Below are 19,235 nucleotides of genomic sequence, written 5' to 3' on the forward strand. Positions count from 1 at the left end.
GGGTACTTCCATCTTCAGTAGAAAGAGTGCTGAGGTGATGACAGTGTTGTGGACCAGTCGATCCCCTCTCCATTTTATCATCATGTCGTTGGCTGGGGTTCATTTGTATTGAATTTCAGGCTGACCATAGACTTCAAGTGCTTTTAACCATGTTTGAAGAATGTGGATTGCGCAAATTGCTCTGTAAACTACTTTCGCCCACCCCAATGAGCTGTTGCATCCCACTGAATGTGCCTGTCCCAAAACACATGTCTGGGCTTTGACGCAGATCTAGCTCTCCTCAAGTGGTGCTTAGTGCCAGAGCTCAACAAGTCAGTTATCCCTGAAAGCATTTTTGTTTCAGTCTTGGCTGAACTGGGATGGTCCAGGGGATGTTTTGAGGAACTAAAAGTAATAGTGGTATCAGTGATCCTGTGATATTTACCCAAATGACTCCATTTGTAAATCAAATACATCTCAAAAAGTGAGCAGTGAGCAAATGACCTGGCGGGTTCAGCAAGGTATGTGCCGTAGTCGGCTTTTACACGGCTTTCTGCTCCCAAGAATCAGGACCTGCTGCAGTTTCTACTGTACAGACAATAGAAGTTTTATTCTGAATGGCAGAAGCCACAGCCAGTCTTGGCTCTCATGTCCTGGGTCTTGGGCACAGAAGGTAAAAACAAAACCACTTTCTTTGCATAAAATTCATTGAAGCCACCAGAATTCCCAAGCTGTACGAAGTCACCTCCTGAGGTAGTTCACCTTCAGTACAGGAAATGCCTTCACCAGCCTGCTCCCCATTCTCATAGGTACAACCCCTCCCACCCTTCCTTAATGATGATTTACACGTTAGGGGGATTTCAATGCCAGGATCTCATAATGTTTCACAGATATTAATAAGAGAGGCCTCACATCACCACTGTGAAATAGCTAAGTGTTGTTATTCCTATTTTATAGATAACTTCTCTGTTGCCTCAGTTTTGCTAAGTGACTTGCCCAAGGTCATACAGCAACCAGGTGGCAGTGGAAGGAACAGAAGCTAGGTAATCTGATTCTGTGGTGTTTGTATTGCAATAGTGCCTGCAGGCCTCGACTCCCACAGGACCCCATGGGGCTCGACACCGTGCAGTCACACAGTAAGAACAGTCCCTGCTGCAGAGAGCTCACGTTCTGACTAGACAGCGCGGACAAAGGGTGGTTTAGCTTTAGTTATGTAAATATAGTAACACAGCTGACAGCGTGTGTTGGTTATGTGTCTGTCTGGTTGTCTTTCAGATGCAGATCTGTACTGTACTGACACTGAACCATTTTGTGAAGACACACACAGGTATGGTCCTGAAAAGAAACTAAACTGCATCTGGTCTGGCTGTTTGTTCTGCTCATTCTCCTTTCGGGTGACTAAGTGTACAAGTGCTCCCTGGAGAGGAGATTAGAGCTGACTGATGAAGAAATCCACTGGGAACGTTCCAGGTGAATGAGGCCCTCATGATTTTCTTAGAAATATAACCTGCGTCAGTCACCCTACTTAGTGCCCAGTCTACCGGCTCATAAGTGACTCTGTTCAAACAATGGCTGCTATAAAAGTCTGGCAGAAACTAGTGCAGAGCATGCAGGGTCTTGATCCCTCAGCATAAGAAGGGGTCATAGCTCCTGCATCGAAAGATGGGCCCCATACTTCTTAGCATCCTTTTCTGCTTTATTAGCACAGCATCAGCCAATATATTTGGTAAGTTTACCTTTACTCATTCTTGTCCCTTATGCGTATCAGGCTGGAGCCACACTGTGTTTGCCTCTGCCTGAGAACTTGGCACTGATACATCATTATTAATGATTGTTTATATTATGGCAGCACCTACAGGCTCAGAATTTGATCAGCGCCCCATTACGCTGGGCAATACACCATGAAACAAGACTGTTCTTATATACCAAAGAGATGTGCCAATGACTCAGTGGTCATTGCACTGCCAGGGATTTGAGCTTGGATTCCAAGCTATGGCCCACGCTCCTGGGGCTAGCTAAAGCTCCGATTCTGTGATGTCAGCGTGCACCCGGGAGATGTGACATGGGCTGACTCCAAAAGAAGCTACTGGAAGAACTGACTGGCCCACACAGATGCTTGGGTGAAAAGAATGGGGCAGCGGGGAAATACAAAGGATCCTGGAGGATGCTCTCAAATTTAGGCACCCTGGTTATTCATATTGATTAACCATTATTCCATTTTATGATGAGATTCGTGATATGTGGTACATTAATGTGAATACACCAGAATCTCAACTTGCATTACTAAAAAAAAAAAAAAAAAAAAAGTTTCTAGCCCTCATGGTTACAGAGAGAAGCTCCAAAACATGACCCCGGAAGGCAAATAAATATAACCCACTGGTGAGTGTCTAGTACCCGTCCCACTCTGTGCTAATGCACAGAAAATATGAGTTGATACTACAGCAAGTCCTAGAGTCTTGGTTCTTTAGGTTAAACTGTAGCAGCTCATGATTTTTAGCTCTGGTGGCCTCTGGTTCAATCCCTGCTGTGTTGGCCAAGAGGGCAGTCATCAGGCAAACACAACTCCTAATGGATTATTTCTTAAAATTCATTGTTTTAATCTAATCTCATGATATTTGAGGGAGGTGAGGGGGAGGAGACTAGCTCATGATTTTTGATCATTAGGAGTTGGGAATACCCAATACCTGGTACAATCTCCCAAGGCTGCCCGGGGGGCAAGTGGGGCAATTCGCCCCAGCCCCTGCACGGGCCCTGTGAGCCGCTCTGGGTTTTCGGCGGAACTTCAGCGGTGGGCCCTTCACTCGCTCCAGGTCTTCAGCAGCGGATCCTTCAGTGCAGCGGAAGACTCGGAGCGAGTGAAGGACCCGCCGCTAAAGTGCTGCCAAAGCCTCGGAGCAACGCCCAGTGAGTACAAGTGCCGCAAGTGGCGGGGGGGGGAGAGGAGTGCGATTGGCGACACTTAGGCTTGGTCTACACTACGCATTTAAACCGATTTTAGCAGGTTAAACCGATTTAACGCTGTACCCGTCCACACTACGAGGCCCTTTATATCGATATAAAGGGCTCTTTAAACTGGTTTCTGTACTCCTCCCTGACGAGAGGAGTAGCGCTAAAATCGGTATTACCATATTGGATTAGGGTTAGTGTGGCCGCAAATCGACGGTATTGGCCTCTGGGCGGTATCCCACAGTGCACCACTGTGACCGCTCTGGACAGCAATCTCAGCTCAGATGCAGTGGCCAGGTAAACAGGAAAAGCCCCACGAAATTTTGATTTTCCTTTCCTGTTTGTCCAGTGTGGAGCTCTGATCAGCACTGGTGGCAAGGCAGTCCCAAATCCAAAAAGAGCTCCAGCATGGACCGTACGGGAGATACTGGATCTGATCGCTGTATGAGGAAACAAATCTGTTCTATCAGAGCTCTGTTACAGAAGACGAAATGCCAAAGGGTTTGAAAAAAAATCTACAGGCTACACAGTGCTGTGTGACAAGTGTAACGGGAAGCCAGAGACCCACAGTCCCCAGCGGTCTCCGAAAAGTATTTGCATTCTTGGCTGAGCTCCCAATGCCTGTAGGTTCAAACACATTGTCCGGCGTGGTTCAGGGAATAGCTCGTCAATGTACCCTCTCCCCCCCACGACATGAAAGAAAAGGGAAAAAAATTGTTTCTTGACTTTTTTTAATGTCATCCTATGTCTACTGAATGCTGCTGGTAGACGCGATGCTGCAGCAGTGAAGAGCAGTATCCACTCCTTTTCCCTCCCCGGTGGCAGACAGTACAACATGCTTGATAGCTGCTGAATACCCCTGGCTGGCCTCAGGGACGCCTGGGTAAAAATAGGAATGATTCCTGGTCATTCCCAGTACATGGGACAGAACGGCTGGTAACGGTCTTCATCATAGCCACTGGGGGCTGAGCTCCATCAGCCCCCCCTCCCTTTCCTGTGTAAAGAAAAGATTCTGTCCTGCCTGGACTATCATAGCAGTGGCATGCTGGGCTTCTCTCCCCTGCACCGCTTAATGTCCTCCCTGGACTGTCATAGCACGGGGAGGCTGCCTCTCCCTCATTTTATCTCACTAACAAGTCACTGTTTCTTATTCCTGCATTCTTTATAACTTCATGACACAAATGGGGGGGACACTGCCACAGTAGCCCAGGAAGGCTGGGGGAAGAGGGAAGCAACGGGTGGGGTTGTTGCAGGGGCACCCCCCATGAATGGCATGTAGCTTATCATTTCTGCGGGATCTGACACGGAGCAGCTGTGCTCTCTGATACACTGGTTCTCTAGTACATTTGCCCCATATTCTAGACATGACTGACTCTATTTTTAGAAACCATAAAGGAGGGATTGATTTGGGGAATCATTCCCAGTTTTGCTTTTGTGCTCCCAGCCAATCTCAGCCAGGGGCACCCATGATAGCAGCAGACAGTACAGAAGGACAGATAACCGTCATCTCATTGCCAAATTACACTGACAGCAGATGGTACAGAAGGACTGAAAACCATCTCTGCTATCATGCAAAAGCTAATGAATGCTGCTGTGTAGCGCTGGAGTATCGCCTCTGTCAGCGGCATCCAGTACACATACAGTGACTGTAAAAAAAAATAAATAAATAAAAAAGCTGAACGGGCTCCATGGTTGCCGTGCTATGGCATCTGCCAGGGCAATGCAGGGAAAAAGGGCGCAAAATGATTGTCGGCTGTTGCTTTCCCGGAGGAAGGAATGACTGATGACATTTACCCAGAACCACCCGCGACAATGATTTTTGCCCCAATAACCACTGGGCTCTCAACCCAGAATTCTAAGGGGCAGGGGAGACTGCGGGAACTATGGGATAGCTATGAAATAGCTACCCACAGTGCAACCCTCCAGAAATTGACACTAGCCTCGGACCATGGACGCACACTGCCGAATTAATGTGCTTAGTGTGGCCGCGTGCACTCGACTTTATACAATCTGTTTTATAAAACCGGTTTATGTAAAATCGGAATTATCCCGTAGTGTAGACATACCCTTAGGCTGCTCTAACGCCACCACTTCATTCTTCGGTGGCAATTTAGCAGCGGGTCCTTCCCTCTGAGAGGGACTTGCTGCTGAAGACCTGGTCCTGCCATGGGGCCCCTGAATCCTCTGGCAAAGCAATTTCAGGGGCCCCTTCCATTAAAAATGTTGCAATACTATAGAATACCATATTCTTTTAGGGGTCTGGGGCAAATTGCCCCACTTGCCCCCCACCTCTTCCCTGGGCAGCCCTGCAATCTCCTGACTGTGAGGTCTGTTTGACTGTGGAATAATGTCACCAAAGAAGGGAAAACCCCATTGTGATGTTTAAAACTAGACCCAAAATGGCAGCACAGACTATACTGCTGGAGACAATGCTGAGCCAGGCTCGGGATCTAACAGGATGGTAGAGAAATCTCGGTGACGATCTTCCCTGTTTATTGCCTGCAGAGTACCAGGCTGAGTCCCAGCCTCTCCGCCCCTGTGAGCTCCAGAGGGAAAAGGCCTTTTTGGAACGAGAAGTCTACGTCCCTCAGTGCTTGGAAGATGGCCAGTTCCGGTAAGATAGGACAGCCACCTGTGGTCCCAATCCTGTACCACTGAGGGCAAAGGGAGCGCTGTGGCTGAGCAGGATTGGACCCCAACGTAGTGGATATGGAGGGCTGTGCTCCAGCTTCAGACTCTGTTGAATGCGTTCTGTCTCTCTCTAGTTTGGAATTACCTATGGGGTGCCTACTATTAATGGGACTGTTTTAAATTTGATGGGACAGATTGTCCTTTGCACAACACACCTGGTGGGTTCTAACCCACAGGGGAAAGCATCCGCCATTGGGTTGCTACTCTCTGTCCCACAAATGCGGCAGGGAGGGGTTGGAGCCAAAGCTTTGCCACCCCCAACGTGCTAGCCTGCATAGCTGAGCCGGAGCGAGGAGAGGGGAAATAATCTGCACCAGGTATAGAGCTGGCACAGTTTACATCCTCCTTGGGACAAAGGGCCAGCAACTGGATTGGGACTCTCAAATTACCAGACTAGCCTAGATTTGAGTTAGAGAAGAGACTGACCTGCCCAGAGTGGATCTGGATCTGGATCCAGTTCCAGAAAGGAAGGATAGTCTTGTGGTTAAGGTGCAGGACTAGCAGTCAGAGTTCAGCGATCAACTTCCTGTACAACTGTGGGCAAATCACATAGGCCCAGATCCTCAGATGTATTTAGGCACTTAACTCCTTTTAAAATCAATGGGAGTTGGCGCCTAAATACCTTTGGAGATCTGGGCCTTAATCTCACTATCTGTCAGTTCCTTATCCCCTCAAATAGGATAACGACACTCTCCGACCTCACAGGGCACTGATAGGATAAGGTTATTAATGTGTGTGTGATGCTTAGACACTAGAGTGATAGACAAGCCTATAATTAAAAATTAATGCATTATATTAAAAAGTGAATCTGAGCTTTCCCACTATTTGGGGCTGTTCAGACCTGTCTCTGAACATATTGTAGATCTGATAAGAGGTTGCACAGCTAGGCACCCATCATACTATGGACTGGGCACTGAACTGAATGAAGACTGGAGGGGCCCTATGAGAATTCCAAAGAGATCCCATCAGTTAGCTCTGAATAGCCTAAACGCCATCTCTAGAATACAGTTCTTCCTGATGCCACTGCTGTGTTGTCACATTCTTCTTTGTCCTGTGACCGTCCCATTGCTGACAGGTATATTTCAAATTGATGGACAATTCTGTTGCCAATGGAAAATGATGATGTATGTCTTCTCTCCAGGACTGTGCAGTGCGATACGAATGGCCTCTCCTGCTGGTGTGTAGATGCCAATGGTATTGAGGTACCAGGCACTAAACAGACTGGAGTTCCAATAGCCTGTAAGTCAGAGGTCTTCACTTTTTTTTTTTCATGGGTGGTGGTAACAAAGCTATTTACATCCCAGTGTGACAACTGTTGAAATCAAGTGAACTTTGGCCACTTAGTCAATGAGAGCAACAGCAGGCTCCTGGTGATTTATCGATCTTCCTCAGTGGAAGCTCTTTAAGTTACTCAGGACCTCATCACGCAAACTTTACTTGCCTGAGCAATCCCTTCTAGTGTGAGTTATCCCCGTGTAATCAATAGTGGCCTGTCCCTGTGCAAGGGCACAAGGAGAGAGGTGGAGGTGTGGGGGGTGGGGGTGAAACAGGGAGGTGGGGATGAAACAGGGGCCTTGGGCCCCCGTCCCTCAGAGTTTGGTCCTAAATGGGGCATAAATTTTCAAAAGTGCCAAAATTTCACATACAAAAAATTACAAATGGCATGCGGCAATAGCGTATGCAAATGCAAGCTCCATGTGGGATTTCTCACTGTTTCCTTTGCACTTCCATGATCAATTACTTGTTTTAATAGGAACAATTACTCATTTACTTTCTAAGAGCTAAATCTGCCTTCTGGTGCCACACCCAAGTAGTCAGGTTGGGTGCAATGACCTGGGAGGAATTTACTACAAAACACTAATTGTCTTTAATAGGAACTGAGTGGCTATGGCTTTAATGGCAGCTGGGAGGAAAATATGCCGCTCTCCAGGATCTTATGGGAAAGAACAAGAAATTGACATGATACAGCCTTGTTATGGCTTTAATCACTCCCAACCTTCTGGTACGATTTCACTTCATGTGACTTCATACCCCCTAAGTTTGGATTTTGAGGCTCAGACCATTAGCTGGTGTAACATGAAGTAAGGTCACTGATATGATGAACAGGTCGATTCTCATTTAGGTTGGCTGGTGAGTGATAGAGTCAAAGGCCAGAAAAGATCATTGTGATTATCTAGTCTGACCTCAACTCAGTCTGATAATCTAGCCTTGAAAACATGAAGTAGAACTCACCTGAAGCCAGTAGGTTTTGCCTGATTTCAGCTGATGTCAGGTAGAATTGCTGTGTTTCTCTTGGGTAACTAAAACCATAAATCCTTCCCTGGTCCCCCAAAATGGTGAATTTAATCTGAAACTTATACCAGGCTCTCTTGCAATATTTTATCACTCTCCTTGGCAAACCTGACTGAGCAACAGAACAAATTCATGGTCTCTATGTCGCCCAGAGAAAACTCAGATGTCCTCTAGAAAAATAAATGGTTTTGTGCCCAGCAATCACCTTCCACTAATGACGCTTCTTTGGTATTGTAGGTTTATCCTTTTGCCAGCTCCAAAAACAGCAGATCTTGATAAGTCATTACGTCAACAGCAGTGCCATCTCCTACGTTCCACAGTGCTTGAATTCGGGGGAGTTTGACCCAGTGCAGTGTGATGTGGGGCCAGGCCAGTGCTGGTGTGTGGACTCTGAAGGGATGGAGATTTATGGCACAAGGCAGATGGGGAAGCCAACACGATGTAAGTAAAGTTCAACAAAATGTAGATTTGATTTCACGTTTGGAGGAAGGGAAATAAAAAAGCTTGTGTGTGCTGAATGGCAAGTCATAAGCTTGGCTGCCAGGACATTTCAGAGCCATCTTTTCCAAATCATGGGATGATGGTAGCACGTCCAGGTAACTTGCATCCAAGAGTTTTAAAAGAGCTGGATAAGGAGCTTGCTGGATTTTAATGTTGATTTTCAATAAGCCTGGGAACACTGGAGAAGTTCCTGATAACTGAAAGAAAGCTAACATTATGCCAATATTTCCAATGGGTAAATGGAATGAAGTGGGTAATTATAGGCCTGACATTGGTCCCAGGCAAGATAATGGAGCAGCTGATACAGGACTTGATTAATAAAGAATTAAAGGAGGGTAATATAATTAATGCAAATTTACAGGATTTATGGAAAATAGATCATGTAAAATTAACTTGGTATCTTTTTTATGAGATTACAAGTTTGGTTGATAAAGGTACAAGTGTTAATGTAGTATACTTAGACTTCTGTAAGACATTTGACTTCATACCACATTACATTTTGATTAAAAAACTAGAACAAATAAAATGAACATGTCACACATTAAATGGATTAAAATCTGGCTGACTGATAAGTCTGAAAATGTAATTGTAAATGGGGAATCAACATTGCTCAGGTGTGTTTCTAGTGGGATCCCACAGAAATCTGTTTTTTACCCTCCACTATTTAATATTTTCATCAGTGACCTGCAAGAAAACAAAAAATCATCACTGATGAAGTTTGCAGACATAAAATTTGGAAGAGTGGTAAGCAATGGATCAGGTCACTGATACAGAGTGATGTGGTTCGCTCTGCAAACTGAGATGTGTTGTCGGGTGTTTGGCTGCATGTATGTGCGTTCTCTCTGTGTGCTGACCCCAGCCCTGCGCAGACAGCTGGCATGGCAGACCTCGAGTGAACCACTCAATGACCACAAAATCTGTTAAGGTACGAAGGCACCTAGCCAGGTTTATTGTCGACAAAGCATGGTCCTAGCTCCCCGGATCAACGTCTACAATTACGCTAGCACATGTATGCCCATGACAATGGACACAGCTCAGTGAATGGTGGGACTTTCATTCCCCCACTAGACTAGCCAAAGACACTCCCTCTGAGATACCCCTTTATACACTGATACGAACAAGTTACATATTGCCCCTCTGACATATCTGGGTGCCACCCTCTGATGCATCTGGGTGCCACCTATTGCCTTATACTTATTGGCTCAATCAAAACATCTCTATCCATCATGCTGTCATCTTGACTTTATCTTTAGGATGTGTCAGCATGTTCCTGTTATTGTTGGTGAATGTGTTTGGTATTGAGGTACCACCCTTCTGGAATGTGTTTACGTGAGTGCCTAGCACTACTTAGGAATGTATATTTCTGCAATAGCAGCCCTGTTCTTGCCAGATTCTGTGAGCAGGGCCTGCCTCTTGCTCACAACTTAACTTTGCTTTATATCAGCAAAGCTTGGCCACTACTTTAGCCCAGGCCTTACACCAGGACTCTGATACGAGGGCTTATATCTCAGGATCTATTCCTACTACAGGCTGAAGCAAACAGTATGCCTTTTAATATTTCTCAATGTGAATGTATGCATCTGGGAACAAAGAATGTAGGCCATACTTGCAGATGGGGGAATCTATCTTGAGAAGCAATGACTCTGAAAAAGAGGATGGGATGGGGGAGCTGATTAGCTGTACATGAGTTCCCAGGTGCTACACCGTGACCAAAAGTGCTTATGTGATACTTGGATACATAAGCAGGGGAATCTCAAGTCAGAGGTTATTTTACCTCTGTTTTGGGCACTGGTGCAACCACTGCTGGAATGCTGTGTCCAGTTCAGGTGTCCACAATTCATGACTAGAAAGGATTAGAAAACCTGCCTTATAATGGCAGACTGAAGGAGCCCAATCTTTTTTGCTTAACAAAGAGAAGGTGAAGGGGGGGGACTTGATTACAGTCTGTAAGTACCTGCCTGGGAAACAAATATTTAATAATGGGCTCTTTAACCTAGCAGAGAAAGGTATAACATAATCCAGTGTCTGGAAGTTGAAACTAGACAAGTTCAGGTTGGAAATAAGGCTTAAATTTTTAATAGTGAGAGTAATTAACCATTGGAGCAATTTACCAGAGTCATGGTGCAATCTCTATCACTAACCACTTTTATATCAAGATTGGATGTTTTTCTGAAAGATCTGTTTTAGGAATTATTTTGGGGACTTCTATGGCCTGTGTTGTAGAGGAGGACAGACTGCCTGCTCATGGCTCTGGCCTTGGAATCTATGAAGCTTGTGGCTTGCTGTCATGCAGTCGTGGGAAGATGAATTCATGACAGTGAATGCTTGTTTTCCTCAGGTCCGGGGAGCTGTGAGATCCGAGACCGTCGCATTCTGCATGGAGTTGGGGAAAGGAGTCCACCACAGTGCTCAGCAGATGGAGAATTTTCACCTGTCCAGTGCAAATTTGTCAACATGACGGACATGATGGTCTTTGATCTTGTTCACAGTTATAACAGGTAGGAGGAGACATTTCTGCAACTGAGTGGAAATTCTGCAGACCTTCGTGAGTCATTACATCTTTGCATATTCCAGCTATAGCCCACACTAACCTCAGTGAGTCTTTGTCTCCCTCTGCCGGTTGGACCAGATAAAGAGCTTGACAGGTCGTCTGTTTCCCCAAAGTGAACAGACTTATGTTAGTTTACTCATTAGTGGTTTGTGCTTTAAAAACCAGAGCCAGCTCATCAACCCCACAGGCAATGGAACCAGAGTATCCTTACACACCCTCAGCTATCTCAATATGATCGTCTTTTGTACGGTGTCTGTCATCCAAGGCAGCCCTCACCATGCAGAATGAAATAAAGCATTGAACGAGCTAGATAAGAGCAGCAGGAGAGAGAAATTAAGAGGGACAAGTAAGAGATGAAAGATGTTCCCACTGGAGACCTGGACACAGATGCAGTCAGTCAGGTGGCTGTTTCATCTCTTGGCTGGCAGAGCAGAGGCTCTTGCACCCACAGTGGTGAGGGTGCGTGAAAGGACATTGCAGCAAGTCAGCCACTGGGAGAGGAACAGAGGGTGAAAAGAGGAGTACAGGGAGAGACTGGGGCTCTTTCATGGCTGGAGCAGGCCATTGGGGGACTTTAAAACATTAAAACACACAGATGGGGCAGGAAACACTAGTCCTGTTGAGGCGCAGGAAGAGGGAGGGAAGTAGTAAGGTTTGCCATGGAGGGACAGGGATTGGAAAAGGGGACCTGACTGGGGACAGCTCTCCTTGTGCACAGCTGCTGTTGAGGCTGAGTTCAATTGTTCTGTGAAACAGTTTTGCCTGCCTCTCTCTAATGCTGCTAACTGGTCATGACTTCAGACTCATTGCTTGTCTCTTTCCACTAGAGGGCAGTAAAGTAAACGTAATGCCTGTCTTCTGGGTGAAGCCAATTCCAGTGGCAAGAGAGTCTAATTTAAATATGAATCTTGTTGTTCGGAGTTTTGGTCTTTAATTTAACCAAAAATAAAAGTACCGCAAGGCAGGCCAAGTGCCTGGTGCAAATTTGTCAATGTGTCAGAAGAGGCTATTTTGGCACGTGAAAGAGAATGTCTGTTTCACTAGTTGGTTGGTGGGTATGGACAACCAAAAGAGCAACTAGAGTGAAGAAAGTGATGCTTTAAAATGACATTTTGCTGTTCCCATTGGGAGTTTTGCCTAGAAAGTGGCTTCAGGACTAGGTTTGAGTAGCTTCCATATCACCGTATAAATCCAAGCAAGATTGTTTTTACTTCCAGCTTTCTACCTTTCTCTCTAGGAACTTACATAGACCCATTACTGCAACATCTGAGCACCTCACAGTCTTTAATGTATTTATCCTCACAACACCTTAGTGAGGTAAGGCAGGGCTATTATCTCCATTGTGCACATGAGGAACTAAGGCAGAGAGGCTAAATGACTTGCCCAAGGTCACACAAAAAGCCTGTGGCAGAACAGGGACTTGAACCCAGGTCTTCCAAGATGCAATGCCCTAACCACCTAACCTTGGGTTCCTTTGCACCCAAGAATGACACTCAAAACATGAACATTCTCTTCTACCTAAAAAAGCCCCAGCCACAATAATCAAAATTACCCTGAAACAAATCAACCTTACAAGAATGGAAATAAATAAAATCAGCCCAGAAGCCCTACTCCAAGCATAATAAGGAGGGGAGCCAGGGACTCAAGAAGTCCATGAGGGACTTCGCTATTGCTATTGATTTTCCATGGAAGGTGCTCAGATGCTGTGGTGTTGAGCAGCAGATCAAAATCCTGAGATAGAAAGGTAGGAGTTTGGGAGCTGAGAAGCCACACTATTTTCTTTCTTTTTCCTGCATCATTTCCTCCGCAGTAAAGTTGCTGGGGCAGATCTGTCAGCTGCTGTAAATTGTCATAGTTCCATGAAGGTTCTACCTCTCTGTATTGTTTGGTTGTTGATGTACAGAACATAACTCAGCTGCTTTTCTTTACACTGGATATGGTCAGTAAACGATGTATACAATTGGAGCTGCACAGTCTGATGATTCCTTAGAATCACTTAAAAATGAACAATAATGTAAGCCAAGATCCCACTTTCCTTGATGATACCAACAAATCCATGTATCTCTCCTTTCCTTTTCCATTTTCTTTATGCCTGCTCCCATCTCAGAACACATAGGACAGAAACACGAACATGGCCACAGTTCACACATCTGCTTCAGCCATTTTTGTGACTGGGTATGAGAGTTAAGATGTTGGCCATGTTGTCATTATCCACTGCTGGACAAGGACAAGCAAATAGTGGGGACAATGGTTAAAAAGGAATAGAGAATGTAAGGGGTGGATTTTCAAAGCTAGGCACATGCAGTCCTAGATGCTTTCTTATGTGGACCTGATTTGTTCTTTTTGCATTTTATTTAGTCATATTCTGACCTCAGAACAGAAATGACCAATACCAGGATATGACCATGTGTCTATCCACACATTACACATGGCATAATTTGGTCTGTAGTATATTTTTAATTGAATTATTTAAAAAATCATGTCCAGAAATGTATTTACCCAGCAGCCTGTCTGAAAGCTGTTCAGATGCCATGGTGATAGGCATGGTATAAGAACCTGAATTGACTAGAAGACTCCCATGGCCAGTATCATCTATCTATTAGACTGGTATCTACACTACCCTTCCTCTTTATGTCCATTCTTCTACTCATTACAGTATCCTTTCTTACTTCATTTTCTTTCCTCTCAATGTTAAAATCCTTCATGGAGGTAACCTGGACATCTCCCAACCATCTCCCCCCAATTCCTACTTTAAAACTCTCTTAATCAGTTGCGCTAGCCTCCATCCTAGAAGTCTGTTTCCCTCCCTACTCAGGTGAATTCCATCCTGAGAGAGCAGTCCTCTGTCCATGAATGCCTCCCAGTGGCCATACATCCCAAAGCGCTCCTTATAGCACCACTGCCTGAGCCATCTGTTGATTGTCATAATCTTGTCACACCTTTGTTGCCCTTCTCTAGGAACAGGCAGAATCCCACTGAAGATCACCTGAGCCTCGATTTCCTTAAACGTCTTCCCCAGTCTGGCATAGTCTCTCTTGATCCGTTCCAGCGAGAATCTAGTCGTATCTTTTGTTCCCACGTGAAGGACAATCAGTGGATTCTTTCCCACTCCTGTTAGGATCCTCTTCAGCCTCAGGTCCACATCCCATATATTAGCACCTGGCAGACAGCGCACCCTTTTGTTCCCTGGATCAGCTCTGGTTACAGGTCTGTCTATCCTTCTCAGAAAGGAGTTCCCAATCACGTAGATCTGCCTTTTCCTGGTGATGGTGCGATTCTCTGGTCAATCCCCTGTTCCCTCTGGCTGCAAGTCCTCTCAATTCCTATTCATCCTTGCAATCCTCCACAACCCATCCCGTATCCTCCTGGGGCTTATATTTGGTGGTGTTATCTCCATTGACGCTTGCCCTCTTCCTGTAGGACTAGCTGCTCTTCTCTTCTTCCTTACCCTCTCGCCTTCAGCGACCACCTACTGTGCCCCGTCTTCATTTTCCAACTCTGCAAACCTCTTCCTGAGCTCTATTTCTCCTTCACTAGCCCATCTTTTCCTCTGCCCAGTTCTCTTAGTCACATGCTTCCACTGTTCACTTTCCTCACCCAGCAGTCTCCCCCTTGGTCCTGCTTCCATCTGCAAGTCTGAGCTTTTCACTTCAGACTCCTCATATCTTTGCCCCATCATCCACTCGAACCCCCTTCGAAACTCAACCAGAGTTTCCACCTGCATCTCCAATCCTCAGATCTTTTCCTCCATCAGCTCTATCAGGCGGCACTTCATGCAGACAAAACTTTTTTCAGGTACCCCTCCAGGATCATGTACATGCCGCAGCTTCCACATGCAGTCATCTTCATTGTGTCTTCTACTGCTTGGGTCACTACTACTGTTGCCTCTGTATCTGTCATAGGCTTCCCACCCTCTCCTCCAACAGAAGTCCCACTCAGACTCCCCTGTTTACAGCTGTGTTTGCTGGCTCCCGTGCCGCTGTAGCTGTCTGTGATTAGCACACAGGTCCCTTCTGGCTTTAATAATTTGTTACTGAATTTCTTCCTTACCCCAATAACAATCCATCTATGTCCTGGAGCATATTTGATTGCTCTTCTTTATCATGCCAACTTTATTGTTAATGGGCAGATTCTCTCTTGGGGTGTGGCAGCAGTGTAAAGGGGCCCCAAAGATGATTTAACCAGCCCATGGAGGAGGATTGTTCCAGAGTATGAGTGATCATCTGTGGTGTGAAGCTGATGTAGGGGCTCTTACATCCCTCCTCTCATTTCACTTCTGGAAGTGTGGCCAAGACAGCCCTATGCCAGACTGATACTTGGCTGCAGTTTTGGTCTCTTGGGAATGTTGCAGCCTGGCGTTAGTCAGAGCAGCCCCAAGACTACTGTAGTATCCACAAGCTACTGCATGAGGGACCAGTCCTGTATACAGCTGCAGTAGAACCAGGGGAAAGCAAAGAGGAGCTTCAAACTCCTTTGTGCAACATCCCTGACCAGTATCCCAGGGTCCAGTCCAGAATGTATCTACTCCTCCACTCACCCAGTCTCAGGTTTTTATACAGCACAAATCACCATGGTATCTAAGGGTGTAATACGTTATTTCTGCTTATTAAAGCATCTATAGTTGTTGAAAAGCCTGACTAGATTATTTGATTCTGTTTACTTCTTTGGTAGTGAATTTCACAGCCCTTTGCTGGATTTCACCACACAACTGCACACAGCTGGGAGGTGTGTGCCTAAATCACATTTAGAAATATGAGCATGGATGTATAATGCTAATCCGATGGTATTAAAACCCGGGGAAATGGTTTCATTTGTCATACTGCCTGAACCTAGAGTACTGTATCTTCTAATTGCTTGAAGAAGCCCTGGTATATCTGTCAGCTAAAATCACACAGATTATGGGTTTTTTTTTTCAACTCTGACCATATTAAGTTTCCTTCTTAAATCATTCCTTTGCTGGAATCTGGCTATCGTCACTACTAGAATATGTTAAAAGAATCCAGAGCTCCTTTGATCTCCAGAAATAAGAGTCAGTCTCACTTGTAATACGTTTAAAAAAACTTTCCTTTTAAACCATTGACCCATGTTTTCATAATGTAATAGATTAGTGTTAGTTTGTATCTGCTGTTCCATGCTTAATTCAGCGTGGAAAGCAGATGTGGGGGTAAAAAAACAACCTCTTTGTTTAGGCTTTCTGTCATCTTGTGTGACTTTGTGGAAAGCTGCTAACGAGAGGGTATTTGTAATTGCATTAGCCTCACTGACACATTTTACAATTTTTGCTGCGCTTTCAAAGGTGGGACCAGGATCCAAAATTATTTCTCAACGTTTCTGCCGCCTTCATCATTTTAGTACATTAGGTGCTAATAACAGGACTAATAATGACCTGAAATCAGACCAAGAAATGACCTAATTGCCCTTTGCTCATTGGGTTCTGTTATCCAGGACGAAGGTGCTTAGGCTCGTTTGTTGAGGAAACACACGTATAAACTCTTGTTGTATATAGTGAACAAGGCAAATCTTGGACTAATCCTGATCTGTGGGGAGCCAGGACACATTGCTCCATAGTCTAAGGCCTTGTTAATAAAAGGAAACACTAAAATTTGAATCACAGTGAGTAAGGTTGACATAACTAGCCCAAGAAGTGCCATAATGCCTTTTTTCTGTGATCCCTGCAGTGGGAGTTTGAGAAAGAATATGATTTCTTTGTTATTGTCAAAGGGTCACCACAAACTTTCCACTTCATAACCTGTTGCTTTTCCTTTTAGGTTTCCAGATGCATTCCAGACATTTAGCTCCTTCAGAAGCATGTTTCCAGAGGTCTCTGGGTACTGTTACTGCGCTGACAGTCTGGGGCGGGAATTAGCAGAGACTGGTAAGTGCCTTCCAAAATCTGGTCTGTCTTAGCAACAAGACTCAGAATTCCTCAGAGAAGGGTAGATAATGAACAAACACCAGGACCACAGCTTCATTGCAGTGAGAAAGCTAAGAGCTAAGATGGAGTCTTCTGTGAGCAGGCACAGCAGCTGATTGTACCAGATACATATCTATGGCAAGATCACTTAAGGATGGTGATTACTAGCTACATTTTCTCATTAAGAGTGTCTGACCAAAGCATCATCAGTTGCACTGGCCAGCCCAGTTTAGCCGTGATCAGAAGTTATTTTCCCATTGTTGTTGAGTCCTTGCTGTCAATAGTCCAGTTCCTACTGGGCTGGTTGCATATCAGAAAGCCACCAACACAACCGGCTGCCTCATTAGCAGTCTCAGCAGAGAGGTGCAGAACTGAATGGACCTGAAGACTGAACAACTCCCTTCTCTATAGAGCAGGAGTTCTCAACCTTTTTCTTTCTGAGCCCTCCACCCCTCCCACCCCCTAAACATGTTATAAAAACTCCACAGCCCACTTGTGCCACAACAACTGTTTTTCTGCTAGCACTAGGAGGTAGCAAGAAGGGTAACTGCTCGAGCCCCGTGACACAGGGGGCCCCGCAAAGCTAAGTTGCTCAGGCTTCGGCTTCAGCCCCAAGTGGTGGGGCTTTGGCTTTCTGCCTTGGGCCCAGCAAGTCTGTTATAAAGAGGATGGTGCCCAACTGGTCTCTATTTCCAGTGAAAGTAGGACAAGAAGTAATCAGCTTAGTCTTCAGCAAGGGAGATTTAGATAAAAATATTAGACATTAGGAAAATCTTTCATACTATAAGTGTACTTAATCACTGGAACAGGCTTCCAAAGGAAGTTGTGGAATCCCCATCACTGATGAATAGGTTAGACAAACACCTGTCAGGGATGGTCTAGGTTCACTTGGTCCTGTCTCAGGCTGGGATAGGGGCTAGGTGACCCCTTGAGGTCCCTTCCAGCCCTACATTTCTGTGATTCTGACACGGTTTGTCCAATCACCCATGCACAGTTACAGCTTGCTTAGCTACCACAAAGCAGCTCAAGCCAGCTCTGAAACAGATAGTTTTTTAGGGGGTACATCATGCAGTCCTCACTCATTTAGATAGGCACTCACTCACACAAATAGTTCAGTGGGGCTACGTATGTGACCATGTGCCTATCATCTAGCTTCATAATTTGAATGATGGAGGAGTCGATGTTTGTCTGGTAGGAGGCATCCATTTCTGTCACCTCTCAGCTGTATATGAATGGCAGATGAAGCCTCTCTTTTTAAAATGCCTCCCACCTGTGCTGAAAAGCTATCTTCTCTCACAGGCTTGGAACTGCTGCTTGAGGAAGTTTATGATACAGTTTTCACCGCATTGCAACCTGCCCACACATTTGCTGAGACCAGCATCTATCGGATTCTGCAGAGACGGTTTCTGGGGGTGCAGCTAGTGACCTCTGGCAGGTTCAGATGTAAGTACAGTAGCACCAGACTGGAGTCCCAGGGGTGACACGAGACTTCTGGAATGCAAGTGTGATCGCCATGCTCTTAGCTGGCACACAGGGGACTGAACCAGGAACCTCCAGAGCTAAAAGCATGAGCTGCTACTACTTGAAATGAAGAGCTAACCTTCATTAGCTGGGGCTCTGCAGACCAGGCACAGTGAGGGACTTTAAACATGCACTCACCATGAGAATGCAATGCCTCATTACCGAAGCAGGTATTCTTTCAGCTAGGCGGAAATCATTTGCCTTTCATATTTTTGGTGTTAGCTGATCACTCTTGGGGTCAGGAAGGAATTTTTCCTTCTCACATGGATAGCATTGTGAAATAGACCCTGGCTGCATATATTCAGACATGACAGTTGTCAACGGAGAACAAAGCACAGACTCTCAGCCCCTCTAGCACTGTAACAGCCGTTTGAGAGAGGCTTGATCACCTGTGCTAAGACACTGTATTACAAATGGGTAGTTGCATGATGAGAGTTTTACATCATCCTCTAAAGCTGCTACAGGTATAGACCATTATATACACTCTGGCAGATGTAAAATGAGTTGGTGGCCTCGGATCCATTCCTAGTGTACAGACAGCACAGCACAGCCAGCATTTGTCTTAATATTTGCAGCAGAGAGGCCAGGGATTGTCGTGTCCGGGAAATGCAAATACCATCTTACCAGGCCCAGGGTAAGGAAATGTGGGGCTGGCTCATATTGCCATTGCCTGTGCTGGACCCATTGCATGGAAAAAGAGAGATTTTACACTGTCTGTCCACTTGATACCATTAAATCCACTTTAAAAGCAAATGCGTATGTAGCCCTGCTCCATCGAATGAGAAATTACTGCATTTACAGTTATGCAATAGCTACTAAAATGGCTGAAAAGTGTGTTGA

General features: G+C 45.4%; 1 protein-coding gene across 2 annotated transcripts in view; it reads left to right on the plus strand.

Annotated features, from left to right (window-relative positions):
* Positions 1-1,576: 1,576 nt before the first annotated feature.
* TG (thyroglobulin) overlaps positions 1,577-19,235 on the plus strand; it is a 213,418-nt gene continuing 195,759 nt past the window's right edge. For both annotated transcript variants that reach the window (XM_050940484.1, XM_050940485.1), the window contains exons 1-7: positions 1,577-1,705; positions 5,431-5,539; positions 6,758-6,855; positions 8,146-8,349; positions 10,748-10,907; positions 16,729-16,835; positions 18,174-18,317. In XM_050940484.1, the coding sequence (XP_050796441.1) occupies positions 1,642-1,705; positions 5,431-5,539; positions 6,758-6,855; positions 8,146-8,349; positions 10,748-10,907; positions 16,729-16,835; positions 18,174-18,317 (886 nt within the window). In that variant the 5' untranslated portion in view covers positions 1,577-1,641. The remainder of the gene's footprint in view (positions 1,706-5,430; positions 5,540-6,757; positions 6,856-8,145; positions 8,350-10,747; positions 10,908-16,728; positions 16,836-18,173; positions 18,318-19,235) is intronic.

The sequence above is a fragment of the Gopherus flavomarginatus genome, chromosome 2 (assembly GCF_025201925.1).
Source record: "Gopherus flavomarginatus isolate rGopFla2 chromosome 2, rGopFla2.mat.asm, whole genome shotgun sequence".
In the NCBI taxonomy this organism is placed as follows: domain Eukaryota; kingdom Metazoa; phylum Chordata; order Testudines; family Testudinidae; genus Gopherus; species Gopherus flavomarginatus.